The following is a 26,123-nucleotide window of genomic DNA, read 5'->3' as shown; positions in this document are numbered from 1 at the left end:
CAAAAAAAAACCAACCGTCCCCACACTAATATTAAACAAAATTTTCGTTTAAAAATATTTTTAAAAATGGGCTGTTTTGGAGTTGCAGCTGGAACACTGCAGGACTGTTTTAGTGCTTGAGAACTGGGCAATTATACTGATTGCAAATCGATGAGGCTAGTTTCAGGTGCACATTTTTAAAGTCCATGCTTAGGGCTCTGTATGAACTTTTGCACATGTGCAGAACACCTGATGTGCACGCACACCTGGGCCGTGTGGGTGGGCAAAGCGTGTGAATTCCCAACTTGGGTACAAATCACCTGAAGAAAATAAGTGTATGAGCACTTCTGAGCATTGGTTTTAGGTCTTCACCTCGCTACAAGAAACATCTGTATAGACCAGAGCTTGTGCACCACTGGGCAAGTCTGATTAAGTGCTGGCAATCCCAAAACACGGTCATGTAAGAGATCGGGAGGTAGATGTGAGCTGAGCACTCATCGAACGAGCCAAAGCCTGTCTATTTCCAGAGCGTGCGGCAAAGCCCAGCTGTTTGAAGAAGCCTTCTCACAACAGCAGGAGCCCACGGACTACGGGAATGGCCTGGGGCTTAAAACAATTCCAAGTTTAAGCAGCAAACTCATGGATGGCAGGAGCAGAGGCTACTAAGGACTAAGCCCTAATGAAAGGTTTCAGAGTAGCAGCCGTGTTAGTCTGTATCCGCAAAAAGAAGAACAGGAGGACTTGTGGCACCTTAGAGACTAACAAATTTATTAGAGCATAAGCTTTCGTGGGCTGTAGTCCACGAAAGCTTATGCTCTAATAAATTTGTTAGTCTCTAAGGTGCCACAAGTCCTCCTGTTCTTCTTTAAGCCCTAATGGTTTCTTAATTCTGTGCTCACCAGCTAGAGCTTTTGGTAAGCAGCACTCTGCAAACTTTGCCATCAGTAAAACTCTTATTTCTCAGCCTAAAGCAGATCATACATGCCAAGTTCCCTGCTATCCATCCATTCATCCCTTGAATACTTATACAGACCTCATTGCTATAGTATGCAAACACCGAAGAGGATGAGGTTCTCTCTCTTCCCCCAATGCTATCAAGAAGCAGGTTTATTATTTGTTTTGTTTTTTTATGAATCAGTGAGATTGAGGGTGCTAAAGCAGCAAGGTCCAATGGTCACTCTTATCTGTTCTGGCACCGAGTTCCATGTTCCTGGTCCAGCTCCTGTCTCCCATGGTCACAAGCCTCCTCCTATTGGTTGAGTGAACCATTGTTCTGGTGGAATGCAGCTGTTGTAGGAGGTCCTGCTTGCAGCGGATGAGACTGTCTCTCCGGTAACCAAGACTGATGCCATGCACATCTGTTAGGTTAGTATATACCATATTATACAAATGCCTGGCAGTTATAAGAGCTGAATGGGCCTATGTTTTTTCCAGAGTTCTGTTCACTCATGCTAAGCTACATCCCACAATCCCTTGTAATAGTGCAATTCAGCATATGGCATAAGCAGATAGGAAACATGTCAAAATCAAGATCCATTCGTTCTACGTCTTAGTACAAGTTAGGGAGGTAGTTTAATGGACTAGTGCCTGGAATGTTAGTATTAAAAAGGAAGCCATAGGTCTGGGTTACGGACTGTTGGGTCAGCCACGCTCACAGGGACTCCTGGATGCAGCTCTGTGCCTGGAAGTTTTGGTGCCCAACCACTCCTCCAGAAGAGCCCAGGCACTGCACCATGAGCCCAGTAGTCTGCCTCTGTCTGTGAGATGCAGCTCATTGTGATCTAATTGCCTTCACTTATTCCAGAATATATATTCCATTCTAATACTGAGCAAGAGTCAGACTGGGTCCATGTCAATGTGAATCCAGGGGCTGGGCCCTAGAGGCATAAAATCTGCTGAGGAGTAAGCTAGGGTTATACCAACGAGGGTCTGAAAGGGATAGTGCAGCTAAAATGGGGAACAGCACGTTCTGGGATTGGGAGTGGCCAGGGGATGCAATAGAGCTAGCATGGAGTCCTGGGCACAAACTAACCCTGCCTCATGGCAGAAAACACCAAAGGCAGCAAAGCCACCTGCCCTCCCTCCAGACATATCTTTTACCTAGAAAAGCTACAGTAAATCAGGTCTAGCTGTAAATGCACAAGCCAGAAAGCCCCAGTGAAGGATAAAACTGTTGCATTCCAAATCAGTCAAGGTCAAGTACAAAGTGTGAACGCCCATTACCAGAGGGACAGCATAGCAGCAGTGGCTGAAGTTCAGTCCTTAATCAGTAACAGGAAGTCGTGCTAGTGGAGCCAGGAGTACAGTATCAGTACTGCTCTCCCACACTCAATATCATACCCATCTCAAAAGCAAGTCACTCTGATCATGTGAGGAGTTCAGCTCTTTCACTTCATCACAGGGGTCACTCGAAGAAGGTCACTGGAAGGACCACAGGGACATTCCCGTTTAGGATTCCATGGCTGATCTGTCTTGTCTGTTTTGAGAGCCGTGCTGCAGCTTGGTAGTTTCGAAAGGGCTGCTCTGTGCATATTTAAAGCCACTTCACTCCAATTCCGGGTGGACGTAGAGGAAATTCAAGCCCCAAGCACCATTGAGGTAGAGATGAGGGACATGCAGCTAGCTCTCTGTGAAACCTGCACATCAAAAACTGAAACTAAGCCAATCTGGCCTTGATTTGAGGAGTTATTACTAAGCCCAAAATGGGGCTGGGTTCACAAAGCAGGATCCATTTATAGCTCTGGCCGAGCATCACGTTGATATTTTCAGTTCAATAAACGATATTAAATGTAAAGTCCAAATAAATAACACAGGGGATACTGTACCGATTATTTCGCATCATAAAAGCGACCACTGGATTCCCAGTCTGATGCATTAGAGAGCTGCTGAAACCAGAGGAACTTATTGCAGAACATATGCCCAGCTTCCTGCAGGGCACTTGGGACCTTGTCTTTAGCTCTGTACGTGGGTAAACTACTGGGCGGAGCTCAGGGGAAAACAAATCTAGTTCAAACCAAAATGAAAAGAACTACTTAGAGCTACTTCCCCTCTCTTTCCATTCGAATTCCCCAACACTTGGTCTCTGATTGTCTCCTGCACCCTGTCAAATGGAACAGGCTCATAAAAGAGACAGCTTCTGTTTTCACAATTACCCTGGTAATCAGCTGTGATGGGAAAGGAAAAGGGAGAGAAGTTATGACAGCTTAATGAGGCTTCAGTGACACAATCTGCTGGAGTGTGGAAGAGCCTCTCCCAGGGTCTATACTTTGTTTGCTCAACATCTGTCAGCAAGCGAGCGAGGCTGGCTTTCACAAGGGAGGCTGTTCGCTTTGGGATGGCCCATCCATCAGCACTTCTGGCCATTTGGAATCACGGTAACACTGTTACTTTACAATGGGACTATGGAAGAGATGATGGGAGGTGGAAGTGGAGTAAGAAAGAAGGAATTCAAGAGAAAGGGAGGAGGAAAAAACGTGACAATCTTTTTAAAACTCCACAGCTCAATCCCAGATCCTGATTAGTTTTTTTTTTAAGGGAGTTTGCCAATAAAACACATTATTAGTGTATAGACTGAGTCTCATCACACTGCAAGGGCATCTAACTCTCCACAGCACAAAGAAAATATACCCTGGCACATCAGCACCCCACTCAGGTCTTTAGATTTCGAGCAGTTTTCTCTGATATGTGGAGATTATGGGATATTCCTTCTGATAGGATCCCTGGATGAAGCAAGTGAGTTTTTATTCCAGCCTTGAAAATGTACCAGTCCAGGTGCGAAATCTACCCAACTCTCCTTTTGCTCCGGTGACTGAAGATAATGTAGATAGGTATATGTTACATGCCCATCATGTAAAATAAACCCCACCCCAATTACTTGCTGTGGGCAAGTAGCATTTTGCAAGGCTGCTTAATCCTAAATCCAGCCTGAGCTCAGTGGGCCAAATTCTGGCTTCCACTGGGGATAATGAGAGCTGCAAATACAAAAATTTGGCCCTTAATAGGAAGTCCTTTCTTGCTTTCTAGGTGAAACAGTAACAAATGGAGGTTTAGACACTGGGAAAATGCAGATAATTCTTCCAGCTGTTTTGAGAAGGGCCTTCATTAATAATTTGGTCTAAAAATGCACATAAGTCTCATTTTATTGGCAAATACATTAGTGCTAACTGTGGAGCTACTGCTATACCCATCCATTATTCGGTGGCTATTATGAAGCCTTGAGCCTTTGCCTCTGAGTGGAGATGCCTCCAGCCATAGACATTGGAATAGCATCTGTTTGATTTTATTCATACATTAGAACAATGACTTCACTCTATTCGCCTTCCTGTGTTCTGACACATTCCACTTCCTTGACACATGTCGCTGAAGCAGTAGTTACTAGCTGGGACAGGAGGTGCTCCGGCAAAAGAGCTGATCACTGACTTACATGAGAATTTAAAGGACCCTCATAAACTAGATTAAACTTTTTACATGACTAGCATGTCTCCATTTTGGAGAATTCAAGAATTGTTCTTGCAATACCTCTCAATATGAACCAAATTAACCTGGTTAATTAATCATTAGGGACCCAAAAGATCCCCCCCAAAATAATCAGACAAGCGCTCCCTTCAGATTGTGGGTTTATTCTCAGATGATTCTCGGATGATTCTGAGAAGTGCTATTCTTATGAATAACAAAAGACAGAGCCCAGAGTCCGGATTTCAGGGATCAGAGCTTTTCAAATTCAAAGGTCGCTGTACAAGTACCACTGAGGTTAGCTACAATATGACAGCACTTTCATGCCATTTTCTGCTTCATCTCATGACCTGGATGGAAGTTCAGGGTAACTGTTCAGGTGGTAATCCAAGACCAAATGAATGCATTGCATTCAAGCCTGCTGAATCCAGTTCAGCCTAGAGTTACCACCTTTCCCAACACCAGGGTCTTTGCAATAAGAATAACTATTAGAACAAGCACTAGAAGAAGTGGTAATAATACAATTCTATAATGCCTTGCACCCAGGTCTCAAGGCACCTAATGTACACAAATGGATTTGCCCTCCCAATACATCTGCAAAGTAGGTATACCAATCTGGAGATAACCTCTCTGGGTCTCAGGCTGTCTAAGTGATTTGTCCTGCATCCACTGGAAGAGTTGAGATCAGAAGCCAAGGCTCTTGACCCCAGCACCTTGCTCCAATCACTAGACCACACTGCCTGGGCATGTCATTCCGCTGAGTTCCATGGCTGAGTCCCCCCTGCCTTCTCCTCTGGGATTAGCCCATCTAACCCTGCCATAGGGAAACAATGGGCAGTCTTTTCCCAACAGCAAGCCCAGAAGAGGCATGCTGCCCGGGAGCACATTCCGATGGGTCAGGTGGCAGGCCAGGCCTGGCTAGCTGCCTATCTGTTTTGCCCTGTTCCCAAAATACATCTCGCAGTGGTGTCAGGGTTCATATCCTGCATGCTCAGCAATCTTTGCCATAGACACCACAAACAAAGCCCAGAGCCAGACAGGTGATGGGAGGGAGCCATTATCTAGGTCCTTATACCACTCATCACCATAGAAACCAAGTGTCTCAAGCTGTTGTCGCAGGACCCTGCTGAGCTCTGAATTCTCTCTCCCTGGTCCTGTTGTGGCCAGAGGAGAAGAGGAAACTTTAGGAGACATCCTTTCTCCACTGTGTTCATTAGAGGCTGGAGTTCAAATAAGAGAGCGTGCCAACAAAATACCAACTGTAAACAATCAGACGACAATTCCCTTCACCTCCCAATTGCTTTCAGTCTCTTGTGATTCCATAGATGTGTTTCTCTACTGCCAGAGTCTTCCAGATTAGACAAGACAGAATTCCTAATGTCAACACAAGCCACAAAAGATCCAACTTTTTAAAAAGAATAATCAGGCCTTTGTCCCTTATAAAGAACAAAAAGGCATAAGCTCAAATTTTCCCACTCTCTTTTAAGGTTCTCTTTTAAGCATTTCTAATGCACCCCTTGCCGAAGTGATAATGTTTATCACTAGTATTTTTTATCCACAGATCCAGGGGCTTCTAAAGCTATGTAATAATTATTAGCCCACGTTGCAGATGGGGAATCTGCAGCCCAGAAGAGGTGAAGGGCCTGGCCTAACATCACACAGTGAGTCAGTAGCAGAACTGGGAACGGAAACCTGGGGTGAAGTCCTGGCTCCACTGAAGTAAATAACAAAACTCCTATTGACTCAATGAGGCCAGGATTTCACCCCAATTCTCTCAGTCTAGCACCCAATTCCACTGGACCAAGGGCCAGTCACAAAAACTGAGGGTTGCACAGACACTGTCTCTAAAGCAGTCAGCTCCTTCAGGACCTACAGCTGCTGAAGGCACTGACCAATCCTCACCATTTCCCTCCTTACTGCTCCTCCCCACTCACCTGGGCATGGGGGAAGGGCACTGGTCATTTTTTTTTATAGGTGTTGCCCATAGAACCCTCCAGTCCTCCCTTATGAGAGACATAAGCCTACAGTTCGCAGCAGTGCACGCAGAAACAGCCTGCTGAGACAGAGGGAAACCTAATTCATTTAACTGACGTGGTGCCTTTAAATGCAAAGAACTGAAACAACAACAGTGTGGAGGGAAGACAAGCAAACATGAAGCACCTTATAAATCACTCTGCAGTCCCTGATTAACATCATCTGTTACTTTAGCAGAGGCAGAAAATGATGCTCAAGAGGTTAGGGCTTTTCCAGTCTGTTTTAAATAGCTGTTTTCTCTCTCTTCCTTCCAATATCCCCTTCAGTGAGTCGAGGGGATTGTCATGTACTTTCACCGTCCCCACCTGGGCACAAGAATGCACTGCAAAGCACGTAACCAATAGCCATGAGCGATGGTTCTCAGCTTTTCCCATACCATAACCCTGTGTTACAACAGAATACTATTCGGGATGGCCATCCCCTCCCTCCCAAATAGCCAGAAAGAAAGGAGAGGTGGTCGTGACCTTGAACCTACTGTAAGGATGAGAGTCCAGCGGAGATCAGCCCCAATCTGCAAAATCTGAATCCAAATTCCCCAAAGCTCAGGACAAGCAGGTAGGAGACTTTGGAGTGCCACGTGTAAAGCTCCAATCAGGACCTGAACTGCAGAGGTGTTTTTGGTCTGCTGTGCAGGTTTGGGCCCATATCTACAGATTTAGGGTCCAGTGCTGCAGTCCTTACTCTCGTGAGCAGTCCCAGTGATTTCAATGGGAAATGAGTGAGAGCTACAGGACTGGGCTTCATGCTTATGTATCAAACTCATTCAGTGGAGAGGGCTTACCTCCATTTTGAATGATGGTCCATGAGTTGAGGTATAAACAGAGAAACCCATACTCCCTTAGTTCACAGTGGATCTCCCACTGATGTCAATGGAAGGTTTGCATGAAGATCAAGATAAGGGGAGAATATGGCCTGTATATAGTGTAGGCCTTGCTGGAGCACTAGGCATAACTAACAGTGTGACTCAAAGGCTCTGAACCAGAGTAGGCCTGGCCTTGGCAAAACAACAACACACTAGATATTCACAGAATCATAGAATATCAGGGTTGGAAGGGACCTCAGGAGGTCATCTAGTCCAACCCCCTGCTAAAGCAGGACCAATCCCCAACTAAATCATCCCAGCTAGGGATTTGTCAAGCTTGACCTTAAAAACCTCTAAGGAAGGAGATTCCACCACCTCCCTAGGTAACCCCTTCCAGTGCGTCACCACCCTCCTAGTGAAAAAGTTTTTCCTAATATCCAACCTAAACCTCCCCCACTGCAACTTGAGACCATTACTCCTTGTTCTGTCATCTGCCACCACAGAGAACAGTCTAGATCCATCGTCTTTGGAACCCCCCTTTCAGGTAGTTGAAAGCAGCTATCAAATCCTCCCTCATTCTTCTCTTCTGCAGACTAAATAATCCCATCTCACTCAGCCTCTCCTCATAAGTCATGTGCTCCAGACCCCTAATAGTTTTTATTGCCCTTTGCTGGACTCTTTCCACATTTTTCCAAATCCTTCTTGTAGTGTGGGGTCCAAAACTGGACACAGTACTCCAGATGAGGCCTCACCAATGCTGAATAGAGGGGAATGATCACATCCCTCGATCTGCTGGCAATGCTCCTACTGATACAGCCCAAAATGCTGTTAGCCTTCTTGGCAACAAGGGCACACTGTTGACTCATATCCAGATTCTTATCCACTGTAATCCCTAGGTCCTTTTCTGCAGAACTGCCTCTTAGCCAGTTGGTCCCCAGCCTGTAGCAGTGCATGGGATTCTTCTGTCCTAAGTGCAGGACTCTGCACTTGTCCTTGTTGAACCTCATCAGATTTCTTTTGGCCCAATCCTCTAATTTGTCTAGGTCTCTCTGTATCCTATCCCTACCCTCCAGTGTATCTACCACTCCTCCCAGTTTAGTGTCATCTGCAAACTTGCAATCCATGCCATCATCCAGATCATTAGTGAAGATATTGAACAAAACCAGCCCCAGGACTGACCCTTGGGGCACTCCTCTTGATACCGGCTGCCAACTAGACTATTAGCTAACACCAAGTAAGCATATTCCTGACTGGAGAGGATGGTACAAAACCACACAGATCATAGAATCATAGAATCATAGAATCATAGATTATAGGACTGGAAGGGACCTCGAGAGGTCATCGAGTCCAGTCCCCTGCCCGCATGGCAGGACCAAATACTGTCTAGACCATCCCTGATAGACATTTATCTAACCTACTCTTAAATATCTCCAGAGACGGAGATTCCACAACCTCCCTAGGCAATTTATTCCAGTGTTTAACCACCCTGACAGTTAGGAACTTTTTCCTAATGTCCAACCTAGACCTCCCTTGCTGCAGTTTAAACCCATTGTTTCTGGTTCTATCCTTAGAGGCTAAGATGAACAAGTTCTCTCCCTCCTCCTCATGACACCCTTTTAGATACCTGTAAACTGCAATCATGTCCCCTCTCAGTCTTCTCTTCTCCAGACTAAACAAACCCAGTTCTTTCAGCCTTCCTTCATAGGTCATGTTCTCAAGACCTTTAATCATTCTTGTTGCTCTTCTTTGGACCCTTTCCAATTTCTCCACATCTTTTTTAAAATGCGGCGCCCAGAACTGGACACAATACTATATTGAACTGCTCCTTAGTATTGTCCAGGGTGCCTGTGTATGGCTTCATGAGCCATGGCATTAAGGGATAGGCTGGGTCCCCAAGGATAACTATTAGCATTTCAACATCCCCAACGGTTATTTTCTGGTCTGGGAAGTAAATCCCTTCCTGCAGCTGTTCGAACAGACCAGAGTTCCTGAAGATGCGAGCGTCATGTACCTTTCCCAGCCATCCCACATTGATGTCGGTGAAATGTCCCTTGGGATCCACCAGTGCTTGCAGCACCATTGAAAAGTACCCCTTGCGGTTTATGTACTGGCTGCCAAGGTGGTCAGGTTCCAAGATAGAGATATGCGTTCCGTCTATCGCCCCACCACAGTTAGGGAATCCCATTGCTGCAAAGCCATCCACTATGACCTGCACATTTCCAAGAGTCACTACCCTTGATAGCAGCAGCTCAGTGATTGCGTTGGCTACTTGGATCATAGCAGCACCCACAGTAGATTTGCCCACTCCAAATTAATTCCCGACTGACCGGTAGCTGTCTAGCGTTGCAAGCTTTCAGAGGGCTATCGTCACTCGTTTGTGAACTGTGAGGGCTGCTCTCATCTTGGTATTCTTGCGCTTCAGGGCAGGGGAAAGCAAGTCACAAAGTTCCATGAAAGTGCCCTAACGCATGCGAAAGTTTCGCAGCCACTGGGAATCATCCCAGACCTGCAACACTATGTGGTCCTACCAGTCTGTGCTTGTTTCTTGGGCCCAGAATTGGCATTCCACGGCATGAGCCTGCCCCATTGCCACCAGGATGTCCAAATTGCCGGGGCCCGTACTTTGAGAGAAGTCTGTGTCCATGTCCTCATCACTCTCGTCACCGCGGTGCCGTCACCTCCTTGCCTGCTTTTGCAGGTTCTGGTTCTGAACATACTGCAGGATAATGTGCGAGGTGGTTACAATGCTCATAACTGCCATGGTGATCTGAGTGGACTCCATGCTTGGCGTGGTATGGCGTCTGCAGGAGAGCAGAGTTGCAGCGGAAGCGGTGGCTGATGACAGATGCCACAAGAATAGATATTTATAGAGAACGACGAGAGGACCTGCAAGGTGGATTAATGACAGCAGGAGAGCAGAGTTGAAGCGGAAGCGGGAGCCCATGACAGCCAACATGGAGAAATTCGCTATCGATCGAAACAAGAGCAGGAGAGCAGAGTGGCAGCGGAAGCGGTGGTTGGAAGACCAGTTTTCCAGACCTATTGCACCGTCTGCTGCCAGCAGCACCAGGACACAACAGCGGCGGTGTCCGTTAGCTGAGCTGAGAGGGCTGCACGCTTGCCATGGTATGGCGAGACAACAGCAGGAGAGCAGAGTTGCAGCAGAAGCGGTGGATGACGACGGTCATATAGAGGACCTGCGAGGTGGATTCATGGCACCAGGAGAGCAGGAGAGCAAAGTTGCAGGGGAAGCGGTCATTCGATGATGATGGTTAGCAGTCCTTCTGAACTGTCTGCTGAAAGCAGTATGGCATCCGCACGGAAAAAAGGCGCGAAACGATTGTCTGCCATTGCTTTCACGGAAGGAAGGGCGATTGACGACATGTACCCCAAACCACCCGCAACAATGTTTTTGCCCCATCAGGCATTGGGAGCTTAACCCAGAATTCCAATGGGCGGTGGAGACTGGGAACTGTGGGATAGCTACCCACAGTGCAATGCTCTGAAAGTCAACGCCACCCATGGTACTGGGACGCGCTCTGCCGACTTAATGCGCTTAGTGGGGACACACACAATCGACTATAAAATCGCTTCCTAAAAAATCGACTTCTATAAATTCGACCTAATTTTGTAGCGTAGACATACCCTAACGATGTCTGGAGTGAAATACGTAACTCGTTTGTATAAAAGGATAAGTCATCGGAGGGGCAACTTTGTGCCAGCCTTGGGAACAGCAGCATTGTGATGTGCTGACTGAGCAGGTACCATTGCTGCAGGCGTACATGTGTTAGTGTACCTGTAGCTCCTCGGGGCGCTAGCACCTTGCTTTGTTGACAATAAACCTGGTCGGGCACCTTCACCACTGTACCAAGCCTGTGGTCTTATGAATAATATCGAGATCTGCTGCATGAACATGCTGCCCTGTCTGCTAGTGCAGCTGACACCGGAGCTCCAAGAACAGCAACCCTGGCAGCAGTAACAACGCTGCAGCATCAGCAGCAACATTCACAGAGTCACTTTGTTATTAAGTACCTTGTCGTGGCAGTCAGGCTCGCACAGTGGGAAAGTGGGCTCCTGCACTATTTCTGCCTTTCTCCTTCCAGTTTCGTTGCCCTAGCTCCTGGGATATTTGTCTATTTTAAATATTTATATGGCCCCCACTACCACGGTATCGGAGCACATCACCATGTTTAATGCATTGCACTACACTGGACAGGGGAGATGAGGCACAGACAGACTAAGTGACTTGGCCAAGGCCTCACAGGAAATTGAACCTGGGTCCCTAGTCCCAGAACTATCACACTAATCACTGGACCATCTTTCCTCCCGGTTAGTGTGTCTCTTCTCTTTTCATTTCTCTGTACTTCTTTCCCTTCCACTTCCACATTCTTTAGCCAGGGAATTCACTCCTAATACCTTCCCTGTTCCACCGCTAAACTAAGCAATATGATGGTTGATGCTTATATGTCTTCAGGCTTTAGGGTTAATACTAATGTGGTTACTGGCAGGCAGGGAAGCTCACACCTCTCAGAGAAAGTCATTTACAGGCTGCTTGCAGATTCAGGCAGACAGCCCCGCATTGAATTACACCCTGTTTACTTTTAGAAGGTTTACTTCACAACCATGACAGCTAGACACTTAACAAAACGAAAAAAAAAAAGAACGCTGAGATCGTGAATCTGCTATGTAGCTCACGTAAATACACCATGGAGACCGGATACAGCCCACAGGGCCCATTTGACACCTCTAGCCTAATGTATGGACAGGAAATGGATTATAGTCAGTCCCCTCTCAGCTCTCTAAAGACATAAATAATTTTGACATGGCGCGTTTGAGCACCCAGGGTCATTTCCAGACCACCCAAGGGGTTTGCATTAATGGATTTTCTTTGCTTAGCTATCAACTAAACTAGTGTTTACTTTGAGTGTTTTAACATCTTTTAAATGGAAGCAGCTAAGAGGAGACTCACACAAAGCCCCACTTACTTGTTAGTGACTGCTTGCATAAACTCATCAATCAGTTCATCGTATTGTTTCCCACGGACCCGCTTGTGTTTCAGTCCAATATAGAGTGGATCATTCAGGAGAGCCTAGGACACAAAGCATTCTGTTTATGGCACCTGCTTCTCTGCTAGACAGAGATTTACATCCAAAATGTACATGTGTCTCAAATTTATGTCTGCTTCAATCATTATTGATAAACAACAAAACATGGCGGCTGTCCAGTTCCTGGGCATGATGCAAACACAAATCCCTTCCTGAACACCAAATGTAGCTTTAGTTCATGATAAATAAACCCACACCAAGGAGCGTCTCACTGTGGAAATACAATCATAGGAATTGAGTGCTTGCTGGACAGCACTGGGAAGCAGAGTCCTCTCTCCACAGGATGAGGAGAGCTCATGCAGTGACAGTGCTTCCTTACGCCACCTTCCTGAAGTGTTTCACTCTTGCCCTGTAAGGCCCAGCTTGTAGGTAGTTCAGTGTCCATTGCTCATTCAGTTCTGGGTTTCTTACCTGAGACTGCTCATGTGGGGTTCACTAGGGACAGTCATGATTTTTGCAACATGGACTCCTCTCCATTAGGAACTAAGGAGGCCATCAATCCATTTCTTCTAAGCCACCAGATGCTAACAAGCTTTCTATTTTATTAACCTGAGCTGGATTTGAACCAGTGATCTGATTGCAGAGCCCTTTACTCATCTCCTGAACCATTTAGTCCTCAACTTCACCTGTATGTCTTTGCTTGTCTCCTTGATTTTGCTGCCATTTTCTAACTTCAGACTCAGATTTCTATTTCTCAAAGCCTTTTGCAGATATTGGACACAACTGCATACATTCAAGAGACTTACAAAAAACTGTTTTTCCAATCAACCCAACAGGTGCTGAACTGGGACCTGCATCCTATCTATGGCTGATAAGAAGCAGTTGCCTCCAAAAGTGGCGATTCAGCATGGAAAGAAATAACATCCGGGAGAATGTGACAGAAATAGCTGTAGCAGGAGACAGATGGGCCAGCTAGCGGGATGTTTTGAAGGTCTCAGTGAGTCATCAGAAAGAGATCCCACTTCCCCCGGCCTCAGGAACTGAATCATGGCTATCAGAGGGGGGCATCCTACCAAAGCCTATTGTCCTGTATCTTTGCAAACCTTAACTGTTGGCAGGTATGTTAAAACTAACTCTGTTTCCAGAGCCACAGAAACCCAGCTGTTTTTCCTTTAGCAGGGAATATGAAAGGGGTTTTCCGTTGATTTTGATTAGGTCTGTTCTTCTATGCCATGGTTCTTTAAAGAGAAGACACATATTTCCATTACTATATAGCACTTGAATACATTTTTAAGTGGTCTATGGCCTGTTGCTGGTTCTCTAAAGTGAGCTACCTGGGCGATTCCAAGTTCTGAAAACCACAGGCTGAGTTGCCCAAGCAGTACATGGAAGTATTCTGTAACACACTGACCAAGTATCCCAGTAGATGTGGGAAACTTCTGATTTAATAATGTTATCTCCTGCATAAAAATAACAAAAACCATCAATTTATGCCAAATTCAAAAACTCAGCTACATTACCTAGAATCATACATGTCAGCCCTGGGTGTGCATCAGCATAGGCTGTGGAGCTGGCATTGGGAGGCAGACCTGAGGCATGGCCTGACCATGTTTGGCCAGGCCAAACCTGAATGTGCATGACTCCATGGGCCAGATTGCAATGCCACTCACTCCAATTTGGCCTGGCCACCACCACAAATCTTCCTGAAATTAATTTGAAAAGCTTGATCTGTATGCTCTGGAGTACCAGAAAGATGGCAGGGAAGTGCTTTTAAATGGATCATTATGCACTAAACACAGACAGAGGCAAGTCATTTAAAAATTAAATTTATTATTTTTTTCATGAGAGTAGGATAACCTTGTGGTTTGAGCACAGACCTGAAAGCCAGGAATGCTTTTCATAAAAAGCCTGAGTACCAACCCAGTGTGGAGAACATGGGGAATATCTGCATTATTTTTATGAAAAGCATTTGTGATTCAGTTTCCCTCTCACTTTTGTATTGTTACCCCCTAGATAGGAAGGGGATAATGTCTTTCCTGGAACAGGGGATAAGTAATGACCCGACTGTGTGAGAGTCACATAAGGGTTGGTATGAATGGTCTATCAAGGACTGTCAACATGAGAATGGAGCTACAATGGAGACTAACAACCTGACCATTGACTTTTAATGAATGCCGACCAAAGGGGCTTTTTGGATCAGGATGGATAAATTACTTGTCTGACCCCAGTCCCTCTCCTGCCTGAGCCAGGGGAGCAGGGGAAAGTATCTGTACAAACCATGTGACTGAAATTAGAGACAAACAACTGACTCTGAGGTGTGAGCAGAGTGGAATAAGAATCTTGCTGGCCCAGTGGCCAGTGCAGGGTGATTGAACCCAGGGCAGAGCCATGGGTCTTCCCCTTGTCCGATATGGAGACCCAGCGTACGCTCCCAGAGAGACTGTACAAAGGCAGAGGGACAGTATGCCCTGTGGATCCAAGACACCCCAATTCTGACACTTACTCCCCTCCTGCTGCTGGCACGGGGAAGTCACTTAGACCTGAATTTTCCATAATGGCCTTTAATTTGGCTTCCTCAGTTTTTAGGCGGCCCAACCTGAAACACTGGGCCCCCCATCTAAAGAGGTGTTGAGAACCCACAATTCCAAAGGAAGCCCATGAGTGCTGAGCACCTCTCAAAAAATCAGGCAACTGATTAAGGTGCCTACGCTTGGATTGAGGTGACTGCCTTTAGGCATTCGAGTTCGAAATGTTTTCCCCACTGGTTTTTCTGTGCCAGCTGAGATTCATATATTCAGATGGCTTATGGTCAAATGAGAAGCAAATACATTTTAAAATAGTTTATTGCGTATTTGACAAGCATTGGCCATAGCAAATATCCACAGGAATTTATTTTAAAAACATATCCTCACAGCTGTCTCTTCTGGCATCAGTAAAATGTTGCATTTCAGCCCTTCTGAGCCAGAGTCATAAGGCAGAAAACTGTGAACAGATGGAGTCCTCCTGTCCTGTTATCATGTGCAGTAAAGTGTGCAATCTGACAAAACACTGCCATTAATTAAGCCCAAACCACCCAGTGGGGGTTCTCCGTTTGCTGAAATATAATCGCTTCCAAACACACCCAGGGATGTGTCAGTTTCCTTATGCTTTTCACAGGAAAAGTCAGTCTGTATCTGCATGGCTGAAATCTTTTAACTCACCTTATCATGCTGAAAGATGGAGCTGACCCTTCCACTCCCGTTGGCCCAGCTCCAGCTTCGCCTTCCCATCAGTGGAACATGAGGACAGCCAGTGTTTATCTGACCTCATACTACGAGCAAGAGTGCAAGCTGGCAACAGGGCTGGCCCACAACATTTTGGCACCTGAGGCGGGGAGCTCAAATGATGCCCCCTTGTCCCCTCGCTTGGGTCAAAACTTTGAAAGGTCTCAATTCTGCCTTCTTCCTATTCTGCTCCTCTCATGGTACTGCTCTGCTACCTACCTCAATAAAGGAGAACTAACAACTGAAAATGCCTTGTTCAAAAATTTTAAGTAACACATAACTTTCAAACACCTGAACAGCAAATGTAACTTTTCTTGTCTGCATAGTAAACGCTGGCATTTTTATCTGTTTGAATAATCAAAGTGGTGCTTTCTGTGCCTTCTTGTTTGCAAAGATTTGAACGGCTTCCTGCTGAAGGTCCACAGTCTGGGCCAGCTCATGCTCTATTGAGATGGTTGCAAGGCCGACCAGCCTCTCCTGTGTCGTTGTGGAGTGTAGATGTGTTTTTATTAACTTCAGCTTGGAGAAGCTGCGTTCTCCTCTGGCAACCGTTACAGGAAGTGTTAGAAGTATGCGCCGAGCAACAAAAGCATTTGGAAAGAGGATGGTCATCTTATTTGTGCACATATATTCCAGAGCAGCCTTTGGAGTTAATCCTGCTGAAATGTATCTTGAAAGTGTTTTCAGTTCATCACCTCAATCACTCGCATCAATATTGTGCATGTCATCATGTGTCAACACTGTCCCTAGTGCCCTGCATTGCTGGTGTAGGTCTTCTTCAGGTATAGTGAGGAGTTTTGGAATATCATACAACATCCCAAATATACTGCTGTGTTCCCTGAGCTGCCTGAAATGTTCTTCAACTGACTGTATTGCACAATCTAACACCTGGTTAAAGAATTCAACTTTGAATTGTTGTTTGGGGTCTCTTATGGGATTATCCCGTGCCTTGTAACCAAGATGTCTTCTTCTTCGGTGACTCTTGTATTCTTGAATGGGTGGGAAAATAGCTTCAGTGTGAAGTTCCTCTGCCAACTTCTGTGCACTGTTCAGAACGTTTTGAAATCCCTCATCTGACTGGTAAGACTGTAGGTATGATTTTGCTTTGTCCAGTTGTTCCATTGCTCCAGATATATCAAGGTCAACACCTTGGAGTCTCTTGCTTACAACATTTATTTCAAACAGTATGTCATGCCACAACACTAAGCCACACAGAAATTTTAAGCTATGTATGTTTCTGGTGATTCCATTTCCCTCTGCCACTGTTCTCCCACGAACAGTTCCTGTCATAGCATTATCCTCTATAATGGCAACTATGGCATCATCTATCTTCCCAATTTGGTGTTTGATAGGCGTTATCGCCTCCACTCGACTTTCCCATCGGTGGCACTCAGTGGTTTCGGTGTCAGAGAGGATGTTCCCAGATGTTGCTTCAAAATTTGCCATTGATGAGTTGATGCAGAGAAAAATACATAGATGCTTTGAATTACATTAAAAAATTCAGCAGCCTCACTGGAAGCTGATGCTGCATCACTGACCACCAAGTTCAATGAATGAGAACTGCATGGGACAAAAAAAATCTCAAGGGCTTAACTCTCGGATCTATGTCTGCACACCTCTGTTCTTTCCTCTCATGTTGGCATCATTATCGTAGCCCTGACCTCTCATGTCAGCTATCGCAATTCCCGTAGCTTCCAGCTTTTTAAGAAGCATATTTGTCATACCAGCTCCTGTAGTATCATCAATGTCAATAAATTCTAGAAAATGCTCTCTAACAGTCACCATTGCAGGGACATTTTCACTAGGTTCTGTTGTTGTTACAAAACACACCATTCAAGTCATTTGTTCCATATGGCTGATGTCAGGTGTGCAGTCCAGAATAACAGAGTAATATCTTGCTGACTTCAGATCTGCCACAATCATCTGTTTGACTTTTGTTGCCAGTAACTGAATGATCTCATTTTGAATTGTTTTTCCATGGTAGTGGTGTGTGTACATTTATTGGATGGTGACTCTTCTTAGATGCTCCTGGAGTACAGCATCAAACTCAGCCATCAACTCCACAATTTTAAGGAAGTTTCCATTGTTTGGCACATACAGCTGATCTGAAGTGCCACACAGTGCTAGGTTTTGGGTAGCAAGCATTCTCACAATGGCAATGAGCCTTTTCAGAACATTTTGCTAGTAAAGAGACTCTGATGCAATCTTCTCTTGATGCTGATCATCTATGGTGGCCTTTAACCTTAGTCTCATCTCAAGCTCTTTCCACCTATGGATGCTTTCTGGTGATTTGCTGCCTTCTCATGGCATGCCAGATTTCTAGCTAGATTTTTCCAGTCCTTTGTTCCTGTAGAACCCAATGTGGCTGGAACATTAGACTGGAAGAGTTTGCAACAAAAACAGTATGCAGCATTCTGGGTTTTTGAGTACATAAGCCATGGCCTCTCCACTTTGTCACCATTGGGGATGTCACGCCAGTAATGTGTTGGATGGAAACTTCTATTTTCATTGTCTTTGGGGAACATGTATCAGAGGGGTAGCCGTGTTAGTCTGAATCTGTAAAAAGCAACAGAGGGTCCTGTGGCACCTTTAAGACTAACAGTAGTATTGGGAGCATAAGCTTTCGTGGGTAAGAACCTCACTTCTTCAGATGCAAGTAATGGAAATCTCCAGAGGCAGGTATAAATCAGTGTGGAGATAACGAGGTTAGTTCAATCAGGGAGGGTGAGGTGCTCTGCTAGCAGTTGAGGTGTGAACACCAAGGGAGGAGAAACTGCTTCTGTAGTTGGATAGCCTTTCACAGTCTTTGTTTAATCCTGATCTGATGGTGTCAAATTTGCAAATGAACTGGAGCTCAGCAGTTTCTCTTTGGAGTCTGGTCCTGAAGTTTTTTTGCTGTAAGCTGGCTACCTTTACATCTGCTATTGTGTGGCCAGGGAGGTTGAAGTGTTCTCCGAGGTTCTTACCCACGAAAGCTTATGCTCCCTATACTTCTGTTAGTCTCAAAGGTGCCACAGGACCCTCTGTTGCTTTTTGGGGAACATGACGTTTTTCACTTGCTGTGGCCCATGCAGTACAAGGAAGTCCCTCAGACTACTGCTCAAGTGGGTCCACAGTCCTGGATCATCTAGACTTAGCAGCAGCTGTTTCTTGCGCCTCCACCACACTCTTCTCTGATCTACACTTTTCTTCTGGAATGTGCATGGTTACATCCATTTGAGATGGAGATATGGATGCTGCAGTAGCTGCCAGGTCACCTGCACTCTGACTAACAGGAAGATCAGGCATCTCCTCACCACTCACATCCTCACTGGGACCGGAAGGCTCACCGTGAACATCTGTGTCTATGTATCTCAGGAGAGCTCCTTCCTGCTTAGATAGAAAAGCTTCCTTTGCTTTCTTTCTTTTTCTGAATGCTGCCCCAGAGGGGCGTTTTCTTCTTTCACTCATGACTCCTGTTCTGTGCCAGCTATAATGGCCTGATTTAGGGTGTACTGTAGCCTGATTTAAGGTGTACTGATAATATTAATTTGGATAATATGGGAATTTAATTTAATATTAATTTAATTTTAATAAATAATAATTATTAATATTATTATTATTATTATTATTATTACAATTAAATTAATAAATTAAATCCCCATATTATCCAAATTAATATTATCAGTACACCCTAAATCAGGCTACAACACTCAATTGAAGGGGACAAATAAGCAGGCTGGTAGCAGGACCTGAGTGAGGGAAGATATCAGCGTCTTAAGGTCCTAACTGACTCCTACTACTTCAGTTGACTGCCTGTTCTCCTCAAGTGGGTTCAGGGAAGCAGCAGGAAACAGGAAGCTCCCTGAGAAGCTGGTGTTAATTAGTCCAGGCTCCTGGGGGTGCTAGAGAGGTACATAAGAGGCTCCTCCTCCTTTCTCTCCCTGCAGCTCCTGTTGCTTTCTGTTATTCTCTCTCACCGCTTCTCCTGCCTGCCTGTTATGTCTCTTGTGCCCTCCTTCCTCCAGCACAGCACTCCACCATCTCTGTGCATCTAGAGCAGAGAGAATACATATGCATCAGCAGCAGACACAATTTTCTGCACTCTGGGTCCTAGTGGCGCCCCCACCCCCACAGTCTGGCACCTGAGGTGCCGCCTCAGTTCACCTCATGGTAAGGCCAGCCCTGGCTGGCAACTTCCGTACACTGTTGGGTTAGCTGTCTTCTTATCTTAGATGTCTTTGACTCTAGCTCCGAATTCAAGGATGGAATCTCTGAGTTAAGAACCCAGCTTTAAATAAAACAGCTATTCTTTTTTTTAAATGCACAAAATAAGCAAGTAATCTTACCTCGTTGTCTGTGCCAACATCAAGCAGGACAGGCAGACACTGTTGTGGGTGAACTCCACCACAGGCTGTGTACAAGGCAAGTTTCCCTACTGGGATCCCCATGCCATAACTTCCTAGATCTCCTAGGCCTAGAATTCGCTCTCCATCTGTCACCACGATGGCCTGCAGATAATGAAGAGTGTCCATTATATAGCTTTGCCAATGCTTTATTTAACATTGTTTGCAATACCAGCTCCCTAGATTTTTATAACAATGCAGTTTTGTAGCCACAGTACGGGATGGAAGTTTCCCCCTTCATAGGTTACTGTACTACTAGTTATCACAAGTCAGCCATGGGGAGATGGCTAGGAGGGCAGCAAAGCATGGTGGAGAACATCAGTGAAGGACTCTGAGCCCTGGTCTGCCCTGCAAACGTATGTTGGTATGACTATGTCACTCAGCGGTATGGAGAATCCACACCCCTGAGCGATGCAGTTACGCAGTGTAGACAGCACTATATCGATGGGAGGTGGCGTACCTGTGCCTACAGGAGAAGCTCTCTCTTTGGCATAGGTCGCATCTTCACTAAGTGCAACAGTGGCACACGTGCACTGGTGCAGCTCTATAAGTGTAGACAAGCCCTTAGGTCAGCATTTCTCAAACGGGGGTCCGCGAGGGTACTCCAGGGGGTCCGCCAGCCCCACTGATCAACTCCTCCCCCTCTCTCCCTCAACTCTTCCCCCTCCCTCCCAGGGCCTCCTGCACGCCGGGGAACAGCTGTTCAGTGGCGTGCAGGAGGCGCTCTGAGAGAGGGGGAGGAGCGGGGATGGGGCATGCTTTGGGAAGGGTGCGGAATCATGTCCGGGGCCACTGGCCCCGCTGATCAACTCCTCCCCCGCCCTCCCAGTGCCTCCTGCACGCGGCAGAACAGCTCTTCAGCGGCATGCAGGAGGCGCTGAGAGGGAGGGGGGCATGCTCGGGGGAGGGGGCGGAAAAAGGCGGGGAAGAGGAGGGGCAGGGATGGAGTGGGGGGCGGGAAGAGGCGGGGTGGGGTGGGGCCTGGGGGGAAGGGGTGGAGTGGGGCCAGGGCCTGAAGCTGAGCAGGGGGCTTGGGAGTCCATGCGAAATTTTAAATCAAAATGGGGGTCCTCGGGTTGCCAAAGTTTGAGAACCGCTGCTTTAGGTAGTTAGTAATTATCCCGCTCCATGCCCCACCCGCCTTTATCTATTTTATCCACCTATCAGGTCCCTCACTAGCAGTCTTTGAAATGAGCCAATTTTGAAGACATGGGAAGGGCGAGACTGGATTAAAATGATATAAACTTGTTTAATTAAAAAGCCGTGTCATTTAATTACGTCTCTTTGCCAACGTCATCTTCTGCATCAGCCAATGCTATAAGATCTCACTTGTAATTCTACACTGGGTATAGTGATCACTATTCCCTTCACAGAACTGACCCAGACACAGGTCAGCTGGCATTAACCTAATGTTCTCTAATTGTTACAGCCAAGTTCATAAAGAGACAACTTGGCATTCATGTAGTGCCTTTCACCCAAGGATCTCAGAGCACTTTCTATGTATTCAGAAATTAAGCCTCACAGGCCCGTGACCCGACACCTTGGTCAGTATTATTGTTCCTGTTTTCCAGATGGGGACACTGAGATAGAGAGAGAGGCATAAGTGGCGTGCCTTAAGTCATGGCAGAGCTTGGAATGGATACTTGCTTTCCTGACTCTCATTGCGGTGCCATAACCCCAAGACTATTCTCCCCATCACGTTTTTCTTCTCTCCACTCTTAGGCCTAGCTTGACCTAGCTATGTTGCTCAGAGGTGTGAAAAATTCACACCCCCTGAGAGATGTAGTGAAGCTGACCTAGGCCCTAGTACAAATACCAGTAGGTCAACAGAAGAATTGTTCTATTGACCTAGTACTGCCTCTTGAGGGGGTGGATTAACTACAGTGATGGAAAAACCCTTTCATCGCTGTAGCAAGTGTCTACACTATGGTGCTAGAGAGGCCCAGCTGCAGTGCCATGGTTGTACCACTGTAGCATCTGTAGTATAGACGTAGCCTTACTTTAGACTTTTCTCTCATCCAGGCATTGACATCTACACTAGATTTGAGCGTGAGTTAGTCAATTGTCAGGTAACACTAGTATCTGACATGTGTGTAGGCGGTTAGTGTAGACACTTCCCATTCTACCAACTTCCCTTTTTAGCACTACGATGGCAAGCAAATATCTAGGTTGATCCCTAAGGGAATGTCCACTGCACTTATGTGTTTATTTGACTGGTGGTTTTGTTTGTTTCTCTGTGACAACCAGGGGGAAAAAAGCGTGGCCAAGATTTTCAAAATTAGAAGTTTGAAGTTAAGCAATTTAATCACCAGTCTGAGGTTAAGAGTGTCAAGGACCCAACCACAACTCTACCCGAGGTTAATTAGGCTCCTATCTTTGCCAATCTTGTTGGGTATAGGTGTGTGTGGTGGTGGTGAAAATTAGTAAGAACAGGACAAAATGGCAATTCTGCCTTAATGCAGGAGGAAAGTGCCACAGTGCCAAGACCTGGACTTCCAAACCTGGCCAGGAGCTTCAGGGAACGGAGCATTCAGATCCAGATCATGTGGATTATTCGATTGAGGGTGACTTAAATACCAATCTCTCTTGGATATCAAAGGAGAAGTACATGGCAAAATTGTTTTTATTTACTGATTCACTGACTTAATGCCAAAAGGAGACCCACATGCACTTTTAGAAGAAATAAGAGAATGAAGGATTATAAAATATCTCAACAGATCTCCTTTCTTTGGTGGGGGATCATAAAGGTGGGTTTATTGGCTAGGTCTATTTGCTAGGGCAAACGGGCTTTGTGAACTCAGGGAAAGAACAAATCACGTGATCAACTCTTTTAGTTCAGGAGGAAAATTTATTTTCGAATGTTCTCTTTCAGCATATTTCTGATGATTAAAGGGAGATACCATTGGAGGATTTAAACTTGTGCCATATGGTTTTAATTTCATTGCTGATGAACGGTCATACACTGTTATTCAACGCACACAATATAGATCTCCCAAGGATCCTGCAGTTCTTTTCTCCCCCGAGTTAACCCGTAATTTTAAACTGGAAAAAACAGAACTGCACAGAATTGGCTCATGAAAAATCATGAGACGGGTGAAAGAAATGGCTTGTTTGGCACAATGCATCCATGCATATATTTGTGTTTTGTCTCCCTGCCAAAAACTGCCGCACATTTGTGTAATATTGGGTGTACTAAAGTTATCATGAAGTGTATGCTGTGGTTGCTCTTGTGACAATCCCTGAGTAGGTGCCAACTAGGGTTGCCAACTCTCTAATGGCACAAAACCGAACACCCCTGCCCCACCTGCTGTCCAGCCCCTTCCCCGAGGCCCTGCCCCCACTCGCTCCATGCCCCCTCCCTCTGTCACTTGCTCTCCCATACCCTCACTCACTTTCACTGGGCTGGGGCAGAGGGTTGGGGTGCGGGAGGGGAGTGAGGGCTTTGGCTGGAGGTGGGGGCTCTAGGGTGGGTCTGGGAATGAAGGGTTTGGGGTGTGGGAGAGGGCTCTGGGCTGGGGCAGGGAGCTGGGGTGAGCAGGGGGGGTATGGGCTGTAGACTCAGGGTGCTTGCAGGCTCCGGGTGGGGCCAGAAATGAGTGGTTCAGGGTGCGGGACAGGGCTCTGGACTGGGGCAGGGGGTTAGGGTGCAGGGAGGGATAAGGACTCTGGCTGGAGGTGCAGACTCTGGGGTGGGGCTGGGGATGAGGGGTTTGGGGTGCAGGAGGGGGCTCCGAGCTGGGGCCGAGAGGTTTGGAGTACAAGAGGGGGTGTGAGCTCTGGCTGGGGGTGTGGGCTCTGGGGTGGGGCCGGGGATGAGGGGTTTGGGGTGCAGGAGGGAACTGGGGCAGGGTGTTGGAGTGGGGTGTGGGCTCCGTGAGGGTGTTTGGGTGCGGGAGGGGACTCCGGGCTGGGGCAAGGGGTTGGGGTGTGGGAGGGGGTGCAGGGTCCCGGTGGCACTTACCACGGCTCCCAGGAAGCAGCTGTCAGGTCCCTGCAGCCCCTAGACACATGGACAGACAGGGAGGCTCCGCGCGCTGCCTTTGCGCCCACAGGCGCTGCCTCCGCAGCTCCCATTGGTTACGGTTCCCAACCAATGGGAGCTGCAAAGCCGGCCCTCGGGTCAGAGGTAGCGCGTGGAGCCTCCCTGGCCGTCCATGTGTCTAGACTCTAGGGACTGCAGGTACCTGGTGGCTGCTTCCGGGAGCCACATGGACCTAGGGCAGCCTGCCTTAGCCCCAAGCGCCCACCACGCCGCCAACCGAACTTTTAACAGCCCGGTCGGCAGTGCTGACTGGAGCCACAAGGGTCCCTTTTCGACCGCGCAAACCGGATGCCTGGCAACCCTAGCGCCAACTCCTTCCTACCAGGAGTCAGGGTGAAGTTTCAATACAAAATGCATTAAAAATAACAGCAGGGCTGCAGACCTAGCAGAGGTTAAGCAGGGAATGCCATCAAGTCATTACAAGGCCATTGTAGTGGCAAGCCAATCACTAAGGGAAAACAGCACATGTCCTCTCTGCAGTAAATGCATTCATTTTCTTGCATTTGGGGAGATTTTCCTATTTACTTTTCTTTGTGAGTCAACACTAAGTGCTAGCCAGAGCTAGGAAAGCCTCTTTTTGGGTGGGCTCCATCTGTTTTTGGGTGGGCACTCCCTCTTTAACCACACCCGAGGCACACAACTGGCATTGGAAGATGGCAGATGTGGGAATATGGAAAGCAAAGAACACCTGCTTTGATGGCAATTGATGGTGAATCTAATGCAAATTCCATGAAAATTCTCTATGCAGAGATTCTTGTTTAAAATGCAAGTCATAACTAACCAAATGCACCACGAAACCAATGATATACCTGAGATAATGATATTTTCATCCTGTAGATGGATGACTTAAACTCCACCATAGTTTTCCACCACAACTTCAACAACCATTACCCATGAATTAAACTCTCTTGAACACTCCCACACCAGCATCAACTTCCTGGACAATCAGCTTCAACACTGGAATCTTACAGACAACTATATATAAGAAACCTAGGGATCATCCGATCTACCTCATAAATCCAGTAACCACCCCAAACACACCAAGAAATCTTTATTTACAGCCAGGCACTCAGATACCACAGAATATGCTCTGAGGAAAATACAGGCACTCCGGGATATACACTTTAACACACTCAAAACCACCTTCACCAAACAAGGACCAGAGAAGTAGATCACATCATGGAATGGGTCACCCAAATACCCCGAGAGAACCTGCTTCAATACAGAAATAAACCCCCCTCCAACGGCACACCCCTGGTTGTCACCTACCCCCACACTGGAACCCATATGGGGTTTTACCAAACTATAGCCCATGCTCAATGAGGAACCCATCCTGAAAGAAATCTTTCCTGAACCCACTCTCCTGGCCTTCAAACAACTCCCCAGCTGCTTCAAGCTCATCATCAGAAGCAAGCTCCCCACAGACCAGGACACAGCAACTCAAAGCAGCACCAGACCTGCCAGAACAACAGATGCAAAACTTGCAGACATCTCTCCACTGTACAATGATCAACCCCCCCACGACACCCCTTTCAAGATCCCTGGGACCTGCACTTGCCTATCATAACATGTGGTGTACCTCATCCAGTGCACTAAATGCCCCAATAACAACTATGTGGGTGAAAACAATCACTGCACTCTTGAATGAACTCACACAGGAAATGATAAAAGACAAAAACACTACATCACCTGTGGGTGAACACTTTTCACAAAAAGAACAGGAGTACTTGTGGCACCTTAGAGACTAATATCCAGGACACACCACACGATCCATTGTCTACAGCCAAGCTCTAAGATACAACCGCATTTGCTCCAATCCCTCAGACAGAGACAAGCACCTACAAGATCTCTATCAAGCATTCTTAAAACTACAATACCCACCTGCTGAAGTGAAAAAACAGATTGACAGAGCCAGACGAGTACCCAGAAGTCACCTCCTACAAGACAGGCCCAACAAAGAAAATAACAGAACACCACTAGCTGTCACCTTCAGCCCCCAACTAAAACCTCTCCAGCGCATCATCAAAGATCTACAACCTATCCTGAAAGATGATCCCTCACTCTCACAGATCTTGGGAGACAGACCTGTCCTCACTTACAGACAACCCCCCCAACCTGAAG

General features: G+C 46.5%; 1 protein-coding gene across 2 annotated transcripts in view; it reads right to left on the bottom strand.

The window, feature by feature from the left end:
- The window catches only part of ME3 (malic enzyme 3), a 189,458-nt gene that overhangs the window by 46,631 nt on the left and 116,704 nt on the right, over window positions 1-26,123 (bottom strand). For both annotated transcript variants that reach the window (XM_005287523.5, XM_005287525.5), the window contains exons 5-6: window positions 19,904-20,065; window positions 12,253-12,356 (exon numbers count right to left, since the gene is read on the bottom strand). In XM_005287523.5, coding sequence (XP_005287580.2) covers window positions 12,253-12,356; window positions 19,904-20,065 — 266 coding nt within the window. The remainder of the gene's footprint in view (window positions 1-12,252; window positions 12,357-19,903; window positions 20,066-26,123) is intronic.

The sequence above is a fragment of the Chrysemys picta genome, chromosome 1 (genome assembly GCF_011386835.1).
Source record: "Chrysemys picta bellii isolate R12L10 chromosome 1, ASM1138683v2, whole genome shotgun sequence".
Lineage (NCBI taxonomy): Eukaryota > Metazoa > Chordata > Testudines > Emydidae > Chrysemys > Chrysemys picta.
This window is presented reverse-complemented; position numbering and strand designations above follow the sequence as displayed.